This window comes from Cuculus canorus, chromosome 2 (genome assembly GCF_017976375.1).
Source record: "Cuculus canorus isolate bCucCan1 chromosome 2, bCucCan1.pri, whole genome shotgun sequence".
Taxonomy (NCBI): domain Eukaryota; kingdom Metazoa; phylum Chordata; class Aves; order Cuculiformes; family Cuculidae; genus Cuculus; species Cuculus canorus.
This window is the reverse complement of record NC_071402.1, coordinates 39,697,877-39,721,238: the sequence shown is the minus strand read 5'-3', so window position 1 is coordinate 39,721,238 and position 23,362 is coordinate 39,697,877. Positions and strand designations below refer to the sequence as shown.

General features: G+C 41.4%; 1 protein-coding gene across 4 annotated transcripts in view; it reads right to left on the bottom strand.

The window, feature by feature from the left end:
- CA8 (carbonic anhydrase 8) overlaps nt 1-22,973 on the bottom strand; it is a 126,835-nt gene extending 103,862 nt beyond the window's left edge. For 3 of the 4 annotated variants that reach the window (XR_008448694.1, XM_054059489.1, XM_054059490.1), the window contains exons 1-3: nt 22,811-22,973; nt 22,398-22,589; nt 18,405-18,529 (exon numbers count right to left, since the gene is read on the bottom strand). Coding sequence is in view for 3 of the 4 variants with exons in the window: in XM_054059489.1 (XP_053915464.1) it covers nt 18,405-18,529; nt 22,398-22,589; nt 22,811-22,889 (396 nt within the window). In the remaining variant the exon portion in view is untranslated. The remainder of the gene's footprint in view (nt 1-18,404; nt 18,530-22,397; nt 22,590-22,810) is intronic. The other variant, XM_054059488.1, reaches the window with a different exon arrangement.
- Nucleotides 22,974-23,362: the final 389 nt, after the last annotated feature.

Sequence of the window (23,362 nt, the reverse complement as noted above, 5' to 3'; positions counted from 1 at the left end):
CCTGATATTCTTTCTTAGAAAAAGCTGACACTAACATTAACAAGGGGCCTGTCTCAAATCAAGACTTTCCCAAAACTGAGTAAGGATCTAAGATTCTGGCTTTTGAAATCAATAAACAAATGAAAACCCTATACTTAAATCCGCTTTCCCTTGCAGAATATCTTTTACATCAATGTGAAAAACAAAAGCCTGGGATGGTAGATTTGTATACAGAATCAGGGTCCCTGGGACGACAGATTCTAGCAGCAATTAGAGACACTGTATATGACCTAGCACATTTATCAGTTCTGGAAGCCAGTTTCTCTCAATAAAAAAAGAGATTTACAACACCACATGCATTTTTTTCCCAGTCTGGGGCACTGCATGCTCTGTGGAAATGTGCAGGGTCCTAAGTTCACTGTGAATAAAATAATCTTTTAAGCTCTGTTGCTGACCTCACTTTATTCCTAGCTCGCATACAAAATATATAATGACACCATACTTTATGCTGGAAGTGGCCTCTGAAGTCCAACAGCCTCCTTCCCCCATTTACAGCAGCACCAGCTTCAAAGTTAGCTACTAATTCAAAGTCAAATTAGACTGTTCAGGGCCTAGTCAAATTTTTGTGTATCTCCCATGATGGTGGTCCCACAAGCTCCTCAGCTTCTGAAGCTGAGGCACAAATTGCCTGTTCCATCAGGGTGATGCCTCTTGATTAACTCTTGAATGATGTCTCTTTCTCAGACCCTCTCAGTCATCCATCTATGTGAATGACTGAGTTTCACCTAAGCTTACGTTCACCCCAGCTTACCTGACTCTTCAGTGTCAGGAAAGTTGCTCTTAGATCTGTCCCTTACCGTTAAATGCTGTCACAACTGTCACCCAAGTGCCAGACCAAACACAAGAGGGACTCATTCCTTATAGGAAAATAAGCTCTGAAATAAAGTACAGCTAATTTTTTGTTATGACATATCTGATTAACAGTAAGGGGATAATCTGATTAACAGTACGGGGATAAAAAGAACTCTGTTCCAATGTTTCTGCACTCTTTTATGATCTCATATCATCTAAGGAATCTGAATCACAGAATCACAGAATCACAGAATCACAAGGTTGGAAAGGACCCATTGGATCATCGAGTCCAACCATTCCTAACACTCCCTAAACCATGTCCCTAAGCACTTCATCCACCCGTTCCTTAAACACCTCCAGGGAAGGCGACTCGACCACCTCCCTGGGCAGCCTGTTCCAGTACCCAATGACTCTTACTGTGAAGAATTTTTTTCTGATATCCAACCTGAACCTCCCCTGACGGAGCTTCAGGCCATTCCCTCTAGTCCTGTCCCCTGTCACTTGGGAGAAGAGGCCAGCTCCCTCCTCTCCACAACCTCCTTTCAGGTAGTTGTAGAGAGTAATAAGGTCTCCCCTCAGCCTCCTCTTCTCCAGGCTAAACAACCCCAGCTCTCTCAGCCGCTCCTCCTAAGACTTGTTCTCCAGCCCCCTCACCAGCTTCGTTGCTCTTCTCTGGACACGCTCCATAGCCTCAACATCCTTCTTGCGGTGAGGGGTCCAGAACTGAACACAGTATTCAAGGTGCGGTCTCACCAGTGCTGAGTACAGAGGGAGAATCACCTCCCTGGACCTGCTGGTGACCCCATTTCTGATACAAGCCAAGATGCCGTTGGCCTTCTTGGCCACCTGGGCACACTGCTGGCTCATGTTCAGTCGGCTGTCAACCAGCACCCCCAGGTCCTTCTCTTCCGTGCAGCTCTCCAGCCATTCTTCCCCCAGTCTGTAGCGCTGCATGAATGAAGTCTGTAGCGCTTCATGACAACCTTGTCTCTAAATTAGAGGAACATGTATTTGATGGATGAAGTACTTGGTGGATGAGGAATTGGCTAGACAATTGCACTCAAAGAGCCACAGACAACAGCTCAATATCTAAGTGGAGACCGGTGATGAGTAGAGCTCCTCAGGGGTTAGTACTGGGACTGGAACAGTTCACATCTTTGTCGGAGACACGGACAGTGGGATTCAGGGCACCCTCAGCAAGCTTGCTGATGACACCATGCTGGAGAGATGTCACCCAGAGGGACCTTGACAGGCTTGAGAGGTGGGCCCATGTGAATCTCATGAAGCTCAACATGGCCACGTGCAAGGTCCTGCACCTGGGTTGGGGCAATCTAAAATACAAACACAGGCTGGACGGAGAATGGATTGAAAGCACCCTTCAGGAGAAGGACTTGGGGGTGCTGGTGGATGAGAAGTTCAGCATGAGCCAGCAACATGAGTTTGCAGGCCAGGAAGCTGACTGCATTCTGGGCTGCATCAAAAGAAGTCTGACCAGCTGGTCAAGGAAGATGATGCTCCTCGTCCACTCTGTTCTTGTGAGACCCCACCTGCAGTACTGTGTTTGGTTCTGGAGGAGTCAGCAAAGGAAATACGTGGATCTGTTCGAGCAAGTCCAGAGGAGGCCATGAAGATGGTCAGAGGACTGGAGCTCCTCCCATGCAAGGACAGGCTGAGAGAGTTGCACTTGTTTAGCCTGGAGGAGAGAAGGCTCTGGGAGTCCTTACAGTGTCCTTCTAGTACTTAAGCATGGCCTACAGGAAAGCTGGGGAGGGGCTCTTTATTAGGGAGTACAGTGACTGGACAAGGGGTAATGGTTTTAAGCTGAAAGAGGGGACGTTTAGATTAGATAGTCAGAATAAAGGTTTTTTCTGTGTGTGGGAACAGGCTGCCTAGAGAAGCAGTGGAAGCCCCATTCCTAGAAGCGTCCAAGACCAGGCTGGATGAGGCTTTCAGCAACCTGATCAAGGGAAAAGTGCCCCAGCCCATGGCAGGGTGGGCTGGAACTAAATGATCTTTAGGGTCCCTTCCAACCCAAACCATTCTATGATTCTATGATCTTAATGTTAGAAATTTGCTATAAACCTGCACAATCTGGAATGACTTGCTACCTTAAAAAGGCATCCATATACTATAACTGCTTTCTTTATGAATATTTATTGCTAAACTACCGAAACCCTAAATTGTTATTGGGAACCCTATAAAAAACTGTTTAATGTGCAGTGTTTTCCACTGGTTAAGCCAGGCAGTTTGGAACAAAGCGCCAGGCCAACACCACAGTGAAGGGGAAATGTGCCAACAGCAGAACTCCTCCTGACCTCCCTGGCATGAGAGCCAGGCCCTACAGGATATTTATGCCTGAAAAAAATCAGCAGCTGAGGAAGCAGGAGGCAACATGAAACACCTGCCCAGCCTGATCGTAGGTCCTACCTCAACCTGATTGGCAACCATAGCCCATATTGCAAGACGCTGTGACATATGGGATCCTTCTGTTCGACAGGCTCCCGCTTGTGCTCTACACACAGTAGAAGACAGTCATTTTTAAATAATTCTTTTTCAGTTCTGCACATTAAACTATAGAAACCAGATTGTGACATTATCATCACTAGGCTTGCTTGAATCTATGCTGCTCTTGCAATCGCCCATTGAGCTTTTTCCACTCTCAACATCCGTAATTTTAACTAAGGAGCTAATTATTACAAAAGCTACTTTCTTCAATGCATGCTGCATCATGTGTAAATTACTCTTCTGGAAAGCTTTGTTCCTTGGTTAGAACAAGATTATGCAGCTATTTGTTATTAGCTGCCCACCTAGCCATTACAAGCTCCAGAAAAGTTTGCTTTGTCTAGTAACACACAGGACGAAAAGGATGAGGGATATCTTATTGCTCTCATATGTTCCCAGCTCTTATTTCAATTCACATAAGCTGTACCGCAAAAGTCTGTTAGTGACTACTGGATCACCACATCTTGAGCAGCATTGCATCTAAAACATGTTTGTCTAGAAATTTTTAGCATACTGCTTTTTGTGACATTTCTGTCATTGCTGAGAAAGAAAGGACAGCTCTAACGTTGTTTCGATTCTATTATATATCCCTAAGGTAAATCAAAGCAGTTTTAGAGCTGCTCCGCTAAACATCGTATAGCTAAGAACTGTTCTCCTGGACTCACCCAAGTTTGTTAGTGGTAAGTGTATTCCAGTTTCACCCACAGCATGCCATAAAAGCTGAAGACAGAACAGTACAAACGGGAAAATCTGGCTACCTAGCTAGGGCCAGCATAAAGGGATTTTCGTGGTTAGAGATGGATGAAATGAAGCTGAGGATTTCAGCTAGATATAATGGAAGGTAACACAGCCTAGTTGTACAATTATGTGTAATTTCAACAATGCAGATATTGCATAAACAACATGACAGGAGGACAAAATGTGGAAAAATTGTGTCTTGCTATTATGCATGTGAACAAGAATTTATGAGTTGATACTTGACTTGGCACTGAATTGTTTCAGGAAGCAATTGACTAAGCTGCTGGCAGTGACCATAACATACAGTAATTAAGTTCCAAATCTTCACAAAGGGGCCAAACCAAGGATATGACCAGGGCACTCAGCTTCAAGAAAAGTGATTAAAAAAAATAGGAAGTTAGTTATTAATAGCCTGAAGGAGAGGTGTAGGAAATTAAAGTTAATGGAACTGACACAGAGGCTGTTTGAAAATATCTTAGGAGAAGCAAGAGTATGTGTACGCACTCCATGCCACAAAAAAAAAAAAAAAAGCAACAAAACCCCATAAAGTAACAAGGCCTGCATGGTTAAACACTACAGTTCAGTTAAGGTAAATATGCTTCATTTGAAAATGCAAATGCAAACAAAAGCAAATGACTAGATCATGAACTCTGGAAAAAAAATCAAAGAAGAAGAAGAGGATGAAGAAGTAGCCAAGGGATTTAGGTTATTAATTAATGTTCTTGGTTTATGCTTGTAGACTTGAATTTTTCAATGCTTCTGTTGTGGATAGGTGTCAAATTGCCCCTGGATTTCAGCAGAAATTAAATCTTACAATTTCATGCATAGATTATTGTCATAAAAAAAGACATAAAAGGAACTCTGTGCCTACCTTTGAAAGCAACGCTGATTTCAGTGCTCAGAAAGACAAGCTGAAAGCAGTGCCAAGAAACATAGATAACAACATTGTTAGGGTTAAAAACCTCCTGATTAATATAATGCAGGAGGAGAGAAAGTACAGCTTCTATTGAACTTCTGCTTGTTACAATTAGTTGAAAGTATAAAGATTTAGCAGCTCCAGTCTGTGGGTTGTCAGGCTCCAAGTATGTACAGAACAAGATGACATTCCCTGAACAAAGAAGTCTGTAATCTAAAATCAGAAAAATTAAGTGCAAACAAATCAAGTTGCAGAGAGTACAAGGTAACCTAGGGATACTGTTTAAACAACTTCAGAGTCACACTCTGAGATACTATATGTCTCAGCTCAGAAGCTAAATTCACAGCTAAAACATGCAGAATAAATGCTTGACTGGGACATCAGGGCAGTTCAGGACCCAGAAGCCTTGCTGACAGTTTCTTCCCTCTCCATGAAAATCTTTGAAAGTGGGCTGAGCTGTAACATGGTTGTAAACAAAACTATTTTTGTTTGATCATAAAGGAATGGTTGCAAAGAAACCTTCCAAAATCTATTATCTTTCCAAAATGCCAACCAAGCAACAGCCAGAGTAGTCTAGGCAATTGTATGCCATGCCTTCAGGTGTGCCACTGAAAGGAAAAGAGGGACTACTGGATTATTGGCAGCATCTCAAGAAACACTCTCACAGTTGCTGAGGCAAATGGCTTGTGCTAAAGAAGCATCTACATTGGTAAGTCATATTGAAAAAATAATACAAACATTGCAAAATCTAATATTAACCAGGGATCCATGTTTCCTTTGAAAAGTGTAATGACATGCAGTAGCTCTATTTCGTATAAGTCAAAGAACTGCCGGTCCACTGAAGAAATTAAATTAGCAGCAGAAAGTAGATATGTATATCATAGAATCCCTAGGTTGGAAAAGACGTTAGAGATCATCAAGTCTAGTCATACGTGTCTACTATTAAATCATATCTCTAGGCACCTCATCTACTCATCTTTTAAATACCTCCAGGGATGGTGACTTAATCACTTCCCTGGGCAGCCTGTTCCAGTGCTTGATAAACCTTTCAGTATAGAAGTTTTTCCTAATGTCTAGTTTGAACCTCCCCTGGTGCAGCTTAAGGCCATTCCCCCTTGTCCTGTCCCCTGTCACCTGGGAGAAGAGGCCAGCTCCCTTCTCTCTGTAACCTCCTTTCAGGTAGTTGTAGACAGTGATAAGGTGTTCCCTCAGCCTCCTCTTCTCCAGGCTAAAAAACCCCAGTTCCCTCAGATGCTCCTCATAACACTTGTTCTTCCACCCCTTCACCAGCTTTGATGCTTTTCTCTGGACACGCTCCAGGACCTCAATGTCTTTCTTGTAGTGAGGGGCCCAAAATTGAACACAGTGTTCAAGGTGCAGCCTCACCAGTGCACAGTACAGGGACAGAATCACTTCCCTGGTCCTGCTGTCCACATTCTTTCTGATAGAAGCCAAGATGCTGTTGGCTGCTTTAGCCACCTGGGCATACTGGTGGCTCATGTTCAGTTGGCTGTCAACCAACACCCTCAAGTACTTCTCTGCCAGGCAGCTTTCAAGCCACTGCATGGGGTTATGCCCCAAGTGCAGGACTCAACACTTGGCCTTGTTAAACTTCACCCCGTTGGCCTCAGCCCATCGATCCAGTCTGTTCAGATCCCTCTGCAGAGCCTCTCTACTCTCCAACAGATCAACACTTCCTCCCAGTTTAGTATCACCTGCAAACTTGCTAAGGGTGTATTCGATCCTCTCATCCGGGTTATTGATAAAGATATTGAACAGGACTGGACTCAGCACCAAGCCCTGGGGGACACCACTTGTGACCGGCCTCCAGCTGGAGTTAACTCCATTCACTATCACTCTTTGGGCCTGGCCATCCAACCAGTTTTTAACCCAACAGAGGGTGCGCCTGTCCAGGCCAGTAGAAGCCAGTTTCTCCAGTAGAATACTGTGAAAAGTCCAGGTACATTATATCCACAGCCCTTCCCTCATCCTTTAAGTGGTTCACCTTCTCATAGAAGGTCATCAGGTTAGTTTGACAGGACTTGCCTTCCATAAAGCCATGCTGACTGGGCCTGATCACCCAGTTGTCATGTATGTGCTGTGTGATAGCATCCCAGATGACCTGCTCCACGACTTTCCATGGCAGTGAGGTCAGACTGACAGGCCTGTAGTTTCCTGGATCCTCCCTCCATCCCTTGTTGTAAAAGGGTGTAACATCTGCCAGCCTCCAGTCAAGTGGAACTTTCCCAGTCAGCCAGGACTGCTGGTTGATGATGGAAAGGGATTTGGCATGCACTTCTGCCAGATCTTTTAATACTCTTGTGTGGATCCCATCCAGCCCCACAGACTTGTGAATGTCTAATTAGCTGAGCAGGTCTTTAACCCTTTTGTCATGAACCATACAGAGAAATTCAAACGACTACAGTTACAACAGTAAACTAAAAAGAAAAGTAATGACAATCATAAAAAATTCCGACTGACTGTTCTTTCTGTTCTGGTAAAAGAAGATAAAGGCTAAGAACAGAAAACTAATCTCAGCTTAAGAAAAAAGGCGGAAATGAAGTCTTGTGTCTATCTTCTAACCAGAGATGCACTAACTCCTCAGAGACTGACTTCATTTCCACTGTATACAAGGTTAGGAAACAGAAACGGGACACAAGGAGGCTGACACAAACCCAAACACCACAGCACATCTCTCAGGACTCACAGGGAAGCAAGACAGGGGCATAAACCATCTTATAGTTAATGAATCGTAGAATCACATAACTGTTTAGTTTGGAAAGGACCTTTAAGATCACCAAGTCCAATCATAATCTGTCAAGTCTACCACTAAACCACATCCCTATGCACCACATCTACCCACCTTTAAATACCTCCAGGAATGAGGACTCAACCAATTCCCTAGCCGGTCTGTTCCAATGCTTGACAACCCTTTGCATGAAGAAATTTTTCCTACTATCCAGTCTAAACTCCCCTGGCATAATTTGAGGCCATTTCCTCTTGTCGTATTGCTACTTGGGGGAAGACACCAACATCCACCTCACTACAGCCTCCTTTCAAGTAGTTGTAGAAAGCTATCAGGTTTCCTCTCAGCCTCCTCTTCTCCAGACTAAACAACCTTTGTTCCCTCAGCCACTACTTACAGGACTTGTACTCCAGACCCTTCACCAGCTTTGTTGCCCTTCTCTGGACATGCTCTAGCAGCTCAAAGTCCCTCCTGTAGTAAGGAGCCCGAAACTGAGCACAGTATTTGAGGTGCAGCCCATCAATGCTGAGTACAGGGGAAGAATCACATCTCTACACCTGCTGGCCACTTAATTTCTGATAAGAGCCAGGATGCCTTGGCCTTCTTGGCCACTTGAGCACACTGCCAGCTCATGTTCAGCCAGCTATCACCCAACACCCCCAGGTCCTTTTCCAACAAGAAGCCTTCCAGCCATTCGTGCCTAAGCCTACAGGTATGCAGCACTACAGTGGAGCATGGAGTTGTTGTGAACCAAGTGCAGGACCCTACACTTAGCCTTGCTGAATCCCATACAGTTGGCCTCATCTATCGTGCCTGTCCAGATACCTCTGTAGAACCTTCCTTCCCTCAAGCAGGTCAGCACTCCTGCCCAACTTGGTGTTGTCTGCAACTTCTGAGGGTGCACTCAATCCCCTCGTCGCCTCATTGATGAAGATACTAAACAGATATTAAAGATATTAACGTAAACAGAACACCAATCTCTTTACTTGTCTTAGTTTTTTGTGAAGGACACCAGTCTGCAGAAAGCTTTGCAAACCCCACATAGACCTCTTCTGTCCAGGCCCTGAACAAACGATCAAAATTTCTCTCCATTTGCTCACAGAGGCTGCTGACATGTGGCATTAGCTTGCCCATTTCTTAGGAAAACCACTGGCAAAATACTGAGGGGTACAGGAGAAACTAAGGATGCTGTAATTTGTAATTCGTTTGTATTTATTTTTTCCTCCCGTTTGAAAGCAAAAGCACTGCTAATGTTACTGCCACACACAGAAATTTAAAAGAAAACAGGAATTAATCAAAATTTATATTTTTCTAACAGTAATAAAATTATACAGGCTAAGAAAAGGAATTAAAAGACAAAACACCCATTGATTCCAGATTGCTGACTTTCAATATCAATTCAATCAGTAAGAAAATTAAAAGCTATACAGTTATTACTGTCAGATTTATAGGTCAGGCTCTCCACTGTCCCAAGTTTCTGCTCAGTGTGTGAAACAAGGAGCACCACAGAGCAGGTTACTGTTCTCTGATACCACATCTGGCCCAGAAAACATGCCCTTGAACTATGAAGGCCAGGGAGGAAAAAGCAAGGATTTTGGAGCAGAACCCTCCATCCTGCATTTACTCTGGATTCCTGCCAACCTGAGTGGGTGTATGTGTGTCTGCACATGCTTTTATAGCTCCACAGTCAGAAGGAGCAAAGCTTGGAAAAAGAACTGGCCCTTGATGAACAGTTGATGGTATTACAGACTAGCAATGCCATCAAGATGACAGAAAACACAAAGTGCTATGAGTTAAGTATTCAAGTCTGGAAGTGTTATTTAGATGACTAAGCATGTTATACAAGCACATCCAATTCCACAAAGTGTTGACTGCAATTTGTTGTCCTGGACTTAAAACCCAACTGTTCATATGTAGAAGGATTGTTCAACAACAGCTTTTCTAATGAAGGTAGAATGAAAAACACTCCTTCCCTCCTGAATTTCTAAATTTTATTAATAACTTATTTGAATCCCACAGTTCTTTGCATTTCAAAGCTAAGGGTATCTCTGAAGAGATGAGAAATTGCAGCTGCAGTTATCTTCTTAAGTCATAATCTTGACTGTTCTCTAGTGAGCAGTTGCCCTTCAATAGTGTACTCCTCCAGGAAATTCAGTAAGGTTTTTTCCTTTAATGATAGCTAAGCTTTCATTAAAATAACAAATTTTGTTATGCATCTCAAACAGTTTTCTCTTTAATTTCAAGTTCATAGATTGACTGAAGGATTTATGCTTTCCTCCTTTCCCAGAGGTCCGTAAACTCTTAACATTTTGTCAAACTTCAAACTTTCCTCAGTACAGTTCATTATGTATCTTAATGCCGGCACAGTCAGAAGGCAGGAATGACCAGTGAGACTATCTCATCAGCAACAGTGTGGTCTACGGAGCAGGGCATCAGATAGCCCTGTGGTTAAATTGCTGAACTGGGATTTACAAATTAAGTATCACAGTACTACCATATCTGAAAGTCTTACTAGAATCCAAGCATCTAGGAATCATGAGTCAGTGCTCTGTCAGTTCTGAAAAAGGCATCATGCATGACCGTGGCCAAACAACCTAATGCCTTCAAACTTGTTTTCTACCGGTTCATTGGCAACAGCAGAACTTGTCTCCCTTGCACTACTGTTTTAAAGATTACATTATTTGTGCTTGTGAAGCACTCAGCATGACAGAAAATACTTCTGGAAGCCGTCAAAGGTTATCAACTCATAGATGACCTACACGTTTTCATCCTTTACCTCTTAAGAACCGTTTGTGTCCCAATAGCACAAATAACACGAAATTTTGGGCTTAGCATCAGAAAGCTATTATCTCTCTTTCTTAGTATGCACTTCTGCACTCGGGTCAGCCTATGAACCGGTCCTGACTCAAGCACGCAGTGTGGAAAACAAAAATATAAGGAATCTCCTTTCCCAGCTTCTTTGACAAGTGACAGTTCTAAGACAGAAAAACAGGCCCAGTGGTTAAGGTAAAAAGCCAAGGAAAACCAAGGCATGAGGAAAAAGAAGCAAGATGTGAGCAGAGTGCCAGCAATGATCATGCCAGAAATTAAAAATTACGTGCAGCTTAAGCAAATCATGTCAAGGGCAAACAGCCAAGAAAAATGGCAAGGAAGAGACTTGAGCAGCCATTTTGTTGTGCTCAAACTGGGTTTAAATCATCTTCAGAAGTCTTGTCTTCTATGTGACTACACAAGCTTTTCTCTCACAGCAAAGAGAAAACATAAGTGCCCACCTTGTTAGAGCTGGAAATGGGGTTTGTGGTAAGGGAGGTCACAATAGCAGCCTCTACACCGTGAGTACAAGCACTGTCACCAGTTTGGGAGAGAGCAGAGTAAGGAGAAGGTAAAGTTGTAACTCTGCTCAAGATGTGGAAAAGATTCACACCTTTTTAAAAAGTATCAGTGACTATATCATTTCCACCACAGACAAGGATTGCCAAGAGCTATTTTGTTCAAGGTTATTTGCCTGCCTCCATCAGAATGCAGCACCACCAAACTCCTTACTACAAGCTGCAACTGAATGTTGCATCTTAGCCCAGTATGACTGCAAGAAAATTTGGGACAAAATGTCTATTATAGGTGAAGCGCAAAGACTGTCTGCAACTTCTGGAAGAACTAAACCAATAAGCTGAGGTAAGATGGAACAAGGAGCCCAGAGAAGGGTTCCCCTCTTGAGGAACACCTCATTGTCTTCTTATTCTCATTTCTTTCACCCAACTTCTCTCCACCCGCAATGTTTATCCTTAGGACAGTTTTTCCTATTCTGCTCAGTCATTTGTTGTTTGGGCCATTACTTTCTTAAAAGAATAATGAATTTCTCCATCCTGGTAGAAGTTGCAAATCACTGACTACTGAAATTTCAACCTCAAAAGAGTTTTTAGGTGCCTAGAAGCCCTAAAGCTTCTCCACACACAACTGGAGGTAAATAAGATAACTTTTTTTAAAAGTAAGACAAAAGGATAAAGGAGCTTCAGTAGAGACTGTTACTGCCATTCTTCTTTGACCTGGTGTCTGGCCGTTTGTATGTCTGCCACAATACAAAAACTAAATTGCAGATTTTGCACAGAAGGGAAATCACATTTGCTCCTTCTGAAGGTGTGTACAGTTCTTCCACAGATACAGTTCCTCCAAAGAGCTTAACTGACCATTTCTCAGGCACCAGACAAGTTAAAAGCATGTTTGTGCTAGCACATCAGCCGATTTTTGCACCTGCTTTTCTCATGAATCCACAATACAAAGCACATAGATACATTCCCTGAAAGACTGAGCAAACCAAGGGCTAATCCAAGCTCCTATTGACAATTCCCTAGAAACAAAGTATACTTCAGAGACTGTGTGTGCTTATTTAGGTCAAATTAACCCTCAACAACAATAAAAATGTAACACCGAAAGGGCTTAGCAACTAGCAATCTCAAGAGTCATAAACTGCTCATGTGTGCTTTTACAATGATGGTAATTTTGTTTTTCAACTTGTTGCTGATTTTCTGTTTTCCCAGTATACTGGGAGGGGACGGAGGCCTCCCAGCTTTATACCACAACAGAAAAGCTAAACAGAAGTCAGATCAATTAGGGGACTGCAGAGAGTACAGTATATGGAAAAATATGGAACAATACTTAAATATATGCACACATGGTGCTAGGATTCCACATAATACAGTTCACTGACAGCCCTGGAATTAGTGCAAAGACCAGCTTTGCCCATGAAATACGGTGTAAAGCGAAGTATTAATGTTATGTTTGTAAATGGCATCTACACGATGTGTAAAAAAATTGTTTCTGTATAAATCATTGCAGATTTGGAAAACTAAACTGGAAACATCTGCTTAGACATTGGCCTGATTTTCCTGTGTTTTTTCCACAATTCTGTCCTCAAAAATTATATAATGTCCAATGGGCATATCTACTTGAAACTATTATTAAGCTGTTATTCATAACCCGTCAAGGATATAGCTGTTATATGAATGTCATCATTTTCTTACAAGAAGTACTATTTTAACCACGGCTTACAGTATTCATCTGCAATGATTCCAAAATTTAGAAAATTGTCCAAGCCTTGGAGTAACAAGTTAATTTCCCATCACAAAACTTGGATAATTTCTGAGCAGAGTTCCAGATCTCAGCACAAAGCTACATAAACTCTTCTAGAATCTGTTCATTTTGCCTCCTGTTAAATCCACAACTGCCTAAGCAAGATATTCCTCACTCATGGATCTTGTGCTGCCAAATTGAGTGGAATTAGTTGTTTTTTTTTTTTTTTCTCACAAGCAGGTAATCAATGCAATCAGCTAAGGCAACAAGATTTACTTCTTGGTTTAAAATCATTTCTTTAAGGGTTTATGACTGAGGTCATACTCACATTAAAGCTACTGGCAAAAATCCACAGAGAGCAGAACTGAGCTCACATATTAAAAACTACTCTCATTATTGATTAAATCCCACTTGTCATTCACACCTACCCAGTCCCACTGCAGTTTGTAAGTCTCTGCGTAAAAAGTAAGAGACATGCTTGTGAGCACAGTATGTCCCAGGCCTCCTATTACAATTATAAATACTGTTTTATTTTTTAACCCAAATAATTTGCTAGCAAGCTAATAAGGAACTGATTAAACTTGACAGCAAGATTAAATAGCATTAGCAAAAAATATTCCAAGTTGGCAAAGAATAAATTTCCATGTTGAAAGCACGACACCTCCTCTCAAGAATGCCAGAAAGGAGATGCACAGTGCGCAGGTATCTGATTTCATAGCTGGGCACAAAGAAATCCCCGCACCAAACACTGTAAAGACTTGAGCATAATGTTAACAACCCAATCTGAAGCCTTAAGGCTCTAACTCTGATGAGATCCTTAGGCAGGTACAATTTCACGTGAACAAAGAAAAACTTAGTGGTTTAAATCAGATCAAGGGTAGGATGTGTTTTCTGCATTGTATTTAAGTTCATTGCAGAGTATTTCACTAAATCTGAAAGAGCCTACAGAGTGAATTAGTCTGTTCTTCACTACACAACAGAAAGGAACATCTTTTTTTCCTGTACAGAGCTGATTCTGGTCCTTCAGGGAACTGGATTTTCTTCTATTTTACCAAAAAACTGTAGAACAGAAAATAATAAAGTTTTCAATCTTCTTGCACATCTTGGAAACATTTTTTGAAATTATTTTCTGTCAATCCTCTTCTACTGAGAGCTTTCACGTGGTTCATGGCTAATATAATCCTATATTTTAAAGAGAATGGATTACAGAGAATTATCCTCCTGGTCGTATTACACTTGGTGAAAGGAACCTTTTTATTTTCTCAGATGCAGTTTTATTTCAGAGCAGTGGCCTGGAAACAACTGTTCCCTTACGGTCCGATTGTGCCTTTGGTCACTCCACCACCTGGGTAACTAAGAGAAAGAGATACCTCTAAGGCATAATTTTCCTTGTTTCCCTTCAGTTCAGAAGCAGTGAAACCATTTGGGGTTTATTTTTTCGATATATTAGTACTGATGCCATCATATGATTCACTTTTTCCTGCTGTCTTTGCTGTCTTTTTTGATTGTATATTGATTTGGCCTGGAACTACGGTATGTTGTGTTTATACAATGATCAGGTACAACAGGAATCCATTTTTAGATGCCCCTATTTTAACTTTGTTGATAACGAAAATGAATAGTCGTGATTTGCTATTTCTGTCCCCTCTATCTCTCTTTTATACATCAAAGGTAAGAGAGACAGTCAGAGCTTCATTACTTCTTCATTTGTTCTTCCTTCTTATCCAATCCACCGTCTTGGCATGAAAAAGAGGAATAAAGACATCAAATACTTCCTCTCTTTCTTACACATAAATCAGGTTCAGGTAACTCGCAGGTGGGTATAAATGTGGATTTTACTGCTCTGTAGGAATGCGTACTGTAAAGTATAACCTAATCTTTAGTACCTTATCCCATTTCCTGGCAAGAAACAGTCCCTTAATGTTAAGACTATTACTCAATGTTTAGCACAAGCAGTGGCCAAAGTAACTTCAGCCAAAAGGCAAAGTAACATGGTTTGTGTGAAGTAGAAGTACTTTGTGAGAAAGATCTCTGGAGAAGCTTGCACAAATGACTCCTTCCCATCTCTGCCAAAAGGCAAGAACAGCTTTCGTGCTCCTGTTTTGATGGGACAAAGAGAGGATTATTGTACTGATACATACAGCCTTCTGCTTTTCCTTTTTTCAGAAAGAGGTGTTAAAGTATTTACCTTTGACAACTGTTTATTGCTTTGTCCTGCTTTCCTGACTGACTGCAAACACAAATGTTTTAGTGAAAATTATAACACTGGTGTATTACTGTCAACATTCTGGTTTCTTCAGTCAAGGAAGGTGGAAAACACATCTTTGCTGATCTTCATATAATAACAAAATTAACAATGAACTCAGCCTCCAAGCCACATGAATAATGTTCTTCAACAGCGTGAATTATTTCAAGAAGCTATTCCAGAGGTTACATAACTTGAGTAGTCTAACCTATTTCATCATGAACCTGTATATCCTCACCACATGCAAAGGGCCCAGCTGTCTAGCAAGAAATAACAGATTTTTACACCAAGAGACATAGAATATCACCCAGCAACACACAATATTGCCTAACTTCTAGTAAAGCAGTTAAGGTACCAAAGGTGAAGAGACTAAGGAAGTAACTGAAGAGTGCTCTTCCAAACTTAGAAAAATAACACTCTTTTTTGAAGTCATCCTTTACTAAGATCATTACACCAATAATATGAAGCTATTACACAACTATCTGGTCCAACATAATAAAATAAAGCCTTACAGTCTTCAGTTCTAAAAAAACAGACTGCATTCAATAAATACTCCTAGTCATTTCAAACAGAACTCTTCAAACTCAAAGTTGATTTCTGTAGAACTGAATAATGCAATGGAGTATATAATCTGGGCCTATTTTGTTGTGTTGTTAACGTACCCACTTCAACCAAACCCTTATGCTTTCATACTACTGCTTATCTCCTTGACTTGTCTTCCTCCCACAAAGAGAATTTAAAATTCTTATCATTTGCTTTGTAAATCTTCTCTAGTTTCTTAGGAAAACATTCTATTAGATTTTCCCTACTGGCAGAGGATCCAAACCTGGTGCTCAACATATATCTAGGCATGCAGTTGCGCACAAACAGATGCCAGTGTTTAGTGCAGAATGAAAGCATAAACTACACCAGACTTTTGCCTGTATACAGCCAAAATAGACACCCATCACTGTTTGTGCCCAGTAACTAATGAATGCAGTGAAAATCAAGCCCAACATGCATTAAGAATATAGTGATTTCCAACAACTGTAAAAAGCAATGTTAATGTTAAAAGTTAAAGAAAAAAGATTTCCTGGTCCCTCAATTAGAATGCTTGTTCTCCAAAAAAAAAAAAAAAAAAAAAAAAAACAAAAAACCAAAAAACTAGGCAGGGCAATTCCTGGAATAGAAACAAAATCTTCCATTCTAGAGTTTCAGGTGTCCTACTTCATAAACATTTATAGTGGTCACAACCACTTGCTTTATTATTGTTCAAGTATAATATTTGATTTGGACAATTTGAGATGGATTTAATATAACAACTCTTTGTGCATATAGCAGAAGGAATTGCACCTCATTTGTTAAACAAATTGCCCTGCTCTTTCTTACAGTGTGGAGCAGAAGATGATGAACTGGCTCAGCTAATCAACCTGTCTGCAACTGAACCTGGATGAGTTATGCTGTCATTTTCCAAAAGAATAAATAATCTCCTTAAGGATCTGTTTGCAAAATTAAGCATTCATAGTGTATTGAAAATGTATTACAAGTCAATTTTTTCTGTGACAGAATTTTGGGTTGATAATTATTTCTCGGAGATCAGAGTCTAGCTGGATGTTGCTTACATGCAACAGACAGGAAAACACCAGCTTGCTTACCACCTGCAGGTGATGTTTTTCAACTCTACCAGAATCCTATTTGCACAGCCACCATGCTGCTGCTTTTAAAGTAGAGTGAAATCCCTTGGTGACTGATTAAGTTTGTTGTTTTGCATCTCTGGGTCAAGTATAGTTTTCTCTGGACTGATTTGGAGTAGAGAATTCTAGGCGTTCTGCAGATTGTCAATAGATTATTCCCACATGACACCAAGATTGGAAAGTGATCTTTAATAAACAAGGAGACAGGAGACCCTGATAGACTCCAAAGTACAGTTCTTTACACAGATTATGTCAGTATTTCTTGATCACCGCATGCTGAATCAGCCTTGAGGAAAACCACTAAGCAGATCTGTTTCACAATGAAAAGGTACTTTCTGAAGAACACTACAGCATCCCAAGGGCCTCATTGACCATATAAATCATATCATATATATTATCCAACGTAACCAGGATACAGAGATGATTCTTCTGCTTTCCCTTTGGTTGATGAGTCCTCCTCATTCAAGTAATTTTCCTGCACTACCGGGTTCTGCCTCCGATCCACCTGCAAAGCCCTTGTGAGTCACCTTATATACGGGTTTAGTTTGATGGAGCAGTGCAGAATAGGAAACAGCAGAGACCAAGAACTGTCCCATAACTCTTAAAGTAAATACCTGAACAATGCTAAGAATTAGATTAATGTTCTAAGTCCACAAGCTTTTTACAATTAACTGTGCTGCAGTTGCTCAAATACTTTTTATATTCTTTTCCATTAAGTTCTGTTTCTGTAGTCCAGCACTCCTGAATGGATGCTACAATAACAAATTCCCTATCACTGAACAATAAAGAGATAAAGGAAACAGAATTTCAGGCTCATGAGAGATTTTGGTAGATTAATAAGGCAAAAAATAATTCAAAGAACACTGAAAAAAAATCTTGAGTTTCTTTAAAACCAACAGTGCACAACAAATAAAATAAAAGATGCAAAGCTGAAATCACCAAACATCAGGGTTGGTTGGCATCTGTTAAAACTAGTTTTGCAGGAGCTAAGGGATACTCCAAGTCACTTCTTGAGAAGTGTAATTAGTGAGACAGCGGGCAGTGAAGGTATATGATGAACCGCTGCCGGAGGGCAGGAAAATTAGATTCCAGCATTTTGGGTTGCCTAGGAGTTCCAACTGATACCCCAGGCACAACATATTCTTTTTCAGATTGCATTATCACTTTGCTTGAGTTTCAGAATTTTGTAATTCATTGAGCTATTAAAGAACATACCTAAGTATATCACATAATCTTCAGAGTCTTCAGGTATGTAAAGCTATTTCATGAACAAATTGCTCTACACTTACTCCACATTTACCTAAGATATTATTCACCATGGAGATATTTCCAGTGGTTAGTTCTCCCCATCTACAGCTATTAGTCAAGGTGACATAGGAAGTGTTGAAATGGCAGATCTTGTTAGAACACTAATATTATTAAGACAGAAGTTAATATTTCTGCAAGTTAACTTTATGACCAATTAATCATACAATGTGATGAGTGCTGGAGGCATTCTATTCCAGATGCATATCCTAATTTACCTGCACTAAAGCACACCTCAGCAAGATAGCTTTGTGGTTGATATATAAAGCAATAAAACGTTGAGCTAAAAGAAACTCTCTTTTGACTACTAGGAATTCAGGCTATGCAATAAAATTTTTTTGCATTTAGTGGGTATGTTATGCAATCCAGTGTCACTCTTACCTCCATGGGAAAGGCCTTAAAATTAACGGTGTGTTCAGAACCACGCTGGTTTTCTCTCCCCCAGTGAAATCGAACATCGTGTAGTTCAAACTCATGTCCTCGAGGCAATGGCCCCCCTGTTAACACTGGAAAAGAAGACAAGCGGTAAGGAAGTTGGCCTTCTAAGCAGACAAGCCACTGAAATATTCTCCAAATACAACATGGAGATTGTTGCAAGCTTCTTTACTATCAGTGGTACCAAAAAGGAGAAGAGCAAAGTTGACAGACATGACATCTTAGCTTTTTTGAAGCACTGTGCAAGCATAGTATGCACATTGAGGCAGTTATGAACAACTGTGAAATTGCTGTCATGCTGCACTCTGCTTTATGAGGCAACAGCTGGTCATAACAAAAAATAAAAACATTGTACCTTTATCAGTCAGAGTGGATATGTTTATTTCTCTTATCAAGACAGTAGCTGCGTGCTCTAAACAGATGGTGAGGGTTCTGAACTGAACTAGTAGCTGCCTCCAGCTTCCCCACCCCTTATATTTGCTATGAGTCACAGAAACGGATAGAAATTTTTTGATTGCCAGTATTTTGCTAGGTGAAGGTGTTCAGTTATATACCACCTGTCAGGCTTCTGAGATAAAGAAAACTTCCGTATCCAAATATAATCAAACTTACACACAGGAGCAACAACATATCTCACTCAAAAACAGCTTCTAGGCAGCCACAGGGTTTTTTTTTTTAGTTCAGTTCATAAAACATCCAGAATTTTTTAAAAGCATCTATCTACACTTGCAACACACACACAAATATATAATAGCTTGATACTTTTGCATTAATAGAGACTTCCAACATAAGTAGTAAAAGCAAGCAATTGAACCTGGTGAGGCCAAAACTACTTTGGAATTAACCAAGGGAAACATTTTGCTCAGGAATTTATGAATCTGCTTCAGATCAAAATATTACTCCACAAACTGCAGGTAATTTCCCTCTGAAATAACTGAATATTGGACTCTAGGCAGGGCTGAATCTTATTTGACAGCATACTAAGTCTTCACCAGAAGCCATTTAATTCTAACTTACATTTCATAGATTTTGAATTAATCTTTTACAGCCTTTGGTAATTTGTAAGCATAATTTATTTGCATAACCTACAGTCTTATGGAATTTAAGTTGCATAATATAAAGTTATTTTGACACACAAACTAAATGGTCTTGGGTTGGACTACAAAGCATAGCGTAACCCTAAAACATAACGTAGCAATCAAATCACATTGCAACTGTACAAACACAAAAACAAAAGCACATAAGTATAATATTAAAAAACTTAAAGAATATTGACCAGTATTGGTTTTCATAAGCAATTACACTGGGCAAAAAAAAGTAAAATATTCCAATCAATCCTCCTTTAATAATTCTTCATAACTACTCTAACAGCTATTACAGTTTCTAAAATGAAATGTCCTAAATATAGTTATGGATTCAGAGCTGCTCCTCGAACTATCTATACCTGTATCCTATTGGGGAAATCTATATATCTAGTGAACATTGAGCGAAACGACAAATTGAAGCGTTCAGGGAAATCTGGACAAATAGAAAGAAACATGATACTCAATTAGTGCTGTTGCTTGGGAAAGCGGGAGCATTTTCTCTGTTTTCAAATATTGCTCCCAGAGAAAATGTAACTAGAACAAATGTTCTCTGTATGATGTAGTTCTGGCTCTGTGGGAGCTTCAAGGAGTTTATTTTTGAGGCTTAAATTATAACATAGATCCCATTATGAAAGTATTCCAGTGCATGAAGCATGTTCATCTTTCTTTTGCCTTTCATCAAATCTTGATCCTTGTCAATGCATGAAACATGTTTAACTTCGCTTTGCCTTTCAGCAATTTTTGATCCTCATTAGAAAATTATTCTGGAACCATCATCCACTGCACAATCCACTCTGTTAGTGGGATATCCTCTAAAGCATTTTTCAATATACAATTCCATTGTATACATATACAGTTCCATATACAGCTGGTCATGCTTCTCCTCCCTAATGCATAACACATGTACAATGATCAAACTGGAAGCAGCCTATGAATGTTTGCAATTAAATAAGAAGAAGGATTGGGGAATTCCAGATGGACTGTGCGTCCTGAATTAAAGGATAAAATCAATCACCAGTAATGACAAATTGATTTTTAATATGTGTCTTAATCAGTTTATTTTTTTCCACAAAGAAGTTTTTCTTTGACTGTTAACATTAGAGTAGATGAGGATCTCTTGCACATTAATTGGACAGAGTTTCAAAAGCATTTAGTGCTCAACAGTTCCCATTAAAATAATCTGGCTAAATGGATTTGTCATCAGAGATCCCCTGTGAGGAAAAGAAACTGCAGGAGTTTCCGCAATCCCTGAAAATTGGCCAGAATACTAGGTCAAACACAGCTTATTAACTCTTTTCTTCTCTTGGCAGGGATAACAAAGGTTGCCTTTCCCCTCTTAGGAATGAAAAAATTATCCTCAGTTTAAAAATGGAGAATGGGAAATTATTTAATATGAAATCTTAGGAAAAGCTGAAACTAAAACAAGATTTCCTAACTCATAATTCCATACCTCGGTCACACACTTTTATTCTATTTCACATTTTCTCATGTTTCAAGACTCACAGACAAGCATCACACTGCTTCAAGTTTACAAAGAAGGCTTTCCTTCTCCTAAGGCTCCACTGGTTTTGCACATGCATTTAGTTGTGCACATCTCATCTTATTAATTATAGCTACTAATCACAAACTATTTTTGAGGAAAGGTAGGGTTGAAAGCCTTGATGTGGTTTGTGGTCACTCTCACTTCCTTCACAGAAGAATTCAAGAACTTTCCTGCAGACAGAACCTTAGTCCTTGGGAAAAGAGCTCTGCTTCTGACGAAGGCAATAAAACTGATTGGCAGTACAAAATTTCTATTCTACTGGAAAACTGCAAAACTTCTATGGAAAGAAATATTCTATGTCACAATAATACATACAATTTATCATGGAAAGGAAATTATAAAAGAAAGCATTATTTTTATAGAAAGCAAACCCTTCCTTTTTAAAAACTCAGTGTAAAACTGAACTGACTCCCTCGCTCCCAGCACAGCTGGAGATCCCAGGACTACTGGGATCTCAGAAAGAAGCAAAAGTTGGAATGTCTCATGGTTTGACAATGTTCAGCTGTTTAAATGCCCCCAGAAGACTCTTACTAGCTAAAGTTGGTTAGAATAACTTGTATGCTTTTCCAAACACATGGTAAGAGCTACCATAGTGCTGGAAAGTACGAAGGACTTTTTTTTCTCCCTACTTTCTTGACAGTTGTCTCCTTCATACAGGATAGTTTATTCAGATGAAAGGTCTTACTGAGATATTGCAATTTCACTTATATTGGAACGTTTTCTTTTATTACTTGCTTCTAATTCTTATTTGATGAATGACACCAAAAAAAAACCTTTAAGAAATGAGGACTGCTTTGCTATCTGCCTTTTGTTAATACTGTAAGCATATATAACTGGAGTATCTATCTTAAGCTGCCCAATTCTGTAGTCAGTATTCACAGCCCACTTATAGTAATGGTGAAAGCTCTTTTAACCTACACAGTCTTTGGACTGAGGGCAAATTTTGCCAGCTGTACAGGATAGTTTGGCATCATACTAAGTGATAATCCCTGTCTAAGTGATAGCGTCCCTGTCCATGGCAGGGGGGTTAGAACTGGATGATCTTTAAGGTTTCTTCCAACCCATACTATTCTACGATTCTATGATTCTATGAGTGCAGATACCTACTAATGCCAGTGAGTTAGGTGATGGCACCACAAGACGAAATGCTGGACAAGCAATCTGACTGTCCGTCCAGCCTGGGCATGGAAACTGGCACCTCTGCGCCTCCAAGCTCGCAGCTGGGAGCAGCTGCTGTTCCTAAGCCCTCGGACAAGTGTACAGCGAGCTGAGGGCAACGCAAGCTTTAGCAAGGCCGGGGTTCAGCGTTACCTGATTTTGACTTCAGGGCAATCTGAATCGAATGCCCGTCGTTGGTCACTTCGCAGTCGCGACACACTACGTAGTTCGGAGACAAACGCACCTCCAGCAGAGAGGGGTCGTATTTGGCTTCTCTCGAGTTCAGGTTGATGGGCGACTGGTACTCCCCGTTCGCATCGGGAAAAATCAGCCCCCACTCCACTCCTGGGACAGAAGGGAGACCCGTCACGGGGGCCCCGGGGCCGCTGCCCGCCCCGCGGCTCCCACGCCCCGCTCCGCATCCCCGGCGCTCGCAGCGCCGACCCGCGCTTCCCCGCCGACCGGGGACGTTTTCCTTCCTCTTCGCCCCTTCGATTTCTCCCACCGCCTCTTCCTCTCCCGGCCGAGCAGAAAAGTTTTTTTTCCCCTCCGGAGCCGCTCCTCACCTTCCTCGTAGCCCCACTCCGGAGCCTCCTCGCGGCGCGCAGAGGGCTCGGCGCCCTCGGCCGGGCTCCTGTCTGCCATGGGTGGGAGCCCTGCGAGCAGCCCCGGCTCCCGGGTGTGTGCGGAGGGCGTGGGAGAGCGAGGGGGCGAGGCGCTCCGCAGCCGGCCCGCAGCTCCCTGCGCCGCCCCCGCCGCTGCGCCCCCGTCCTTCCCCCTGCCCTCGCCTACCCGGAGCCCGGGGGACACCCGGGAGAGCAAGCGGCAACGAGGAGAAGGGCAAAGCCCGGGGGACACCCGGGGAGAGCAAGCGGCAACGAGGAGAAGGGCAAAGCCCTGCCCCTGAAAAGGAACGACCCAGGCACCGGTACAGTCTGGGGAACAGGTCCCTTCCCAAGCTCAGATATAGACTGGGCAGAAAATGGACGGAGAGTAGTCTGAAGAGAAGGGTTTGGTGGATGAGAAGGTCAACATGAGCCAGCAACACGCTCTTGCAGCACAGAAAGAAATCTGTATCCTGGGATGCTTCAAAAGGGTGACCGGTAGGATGAGGGAAG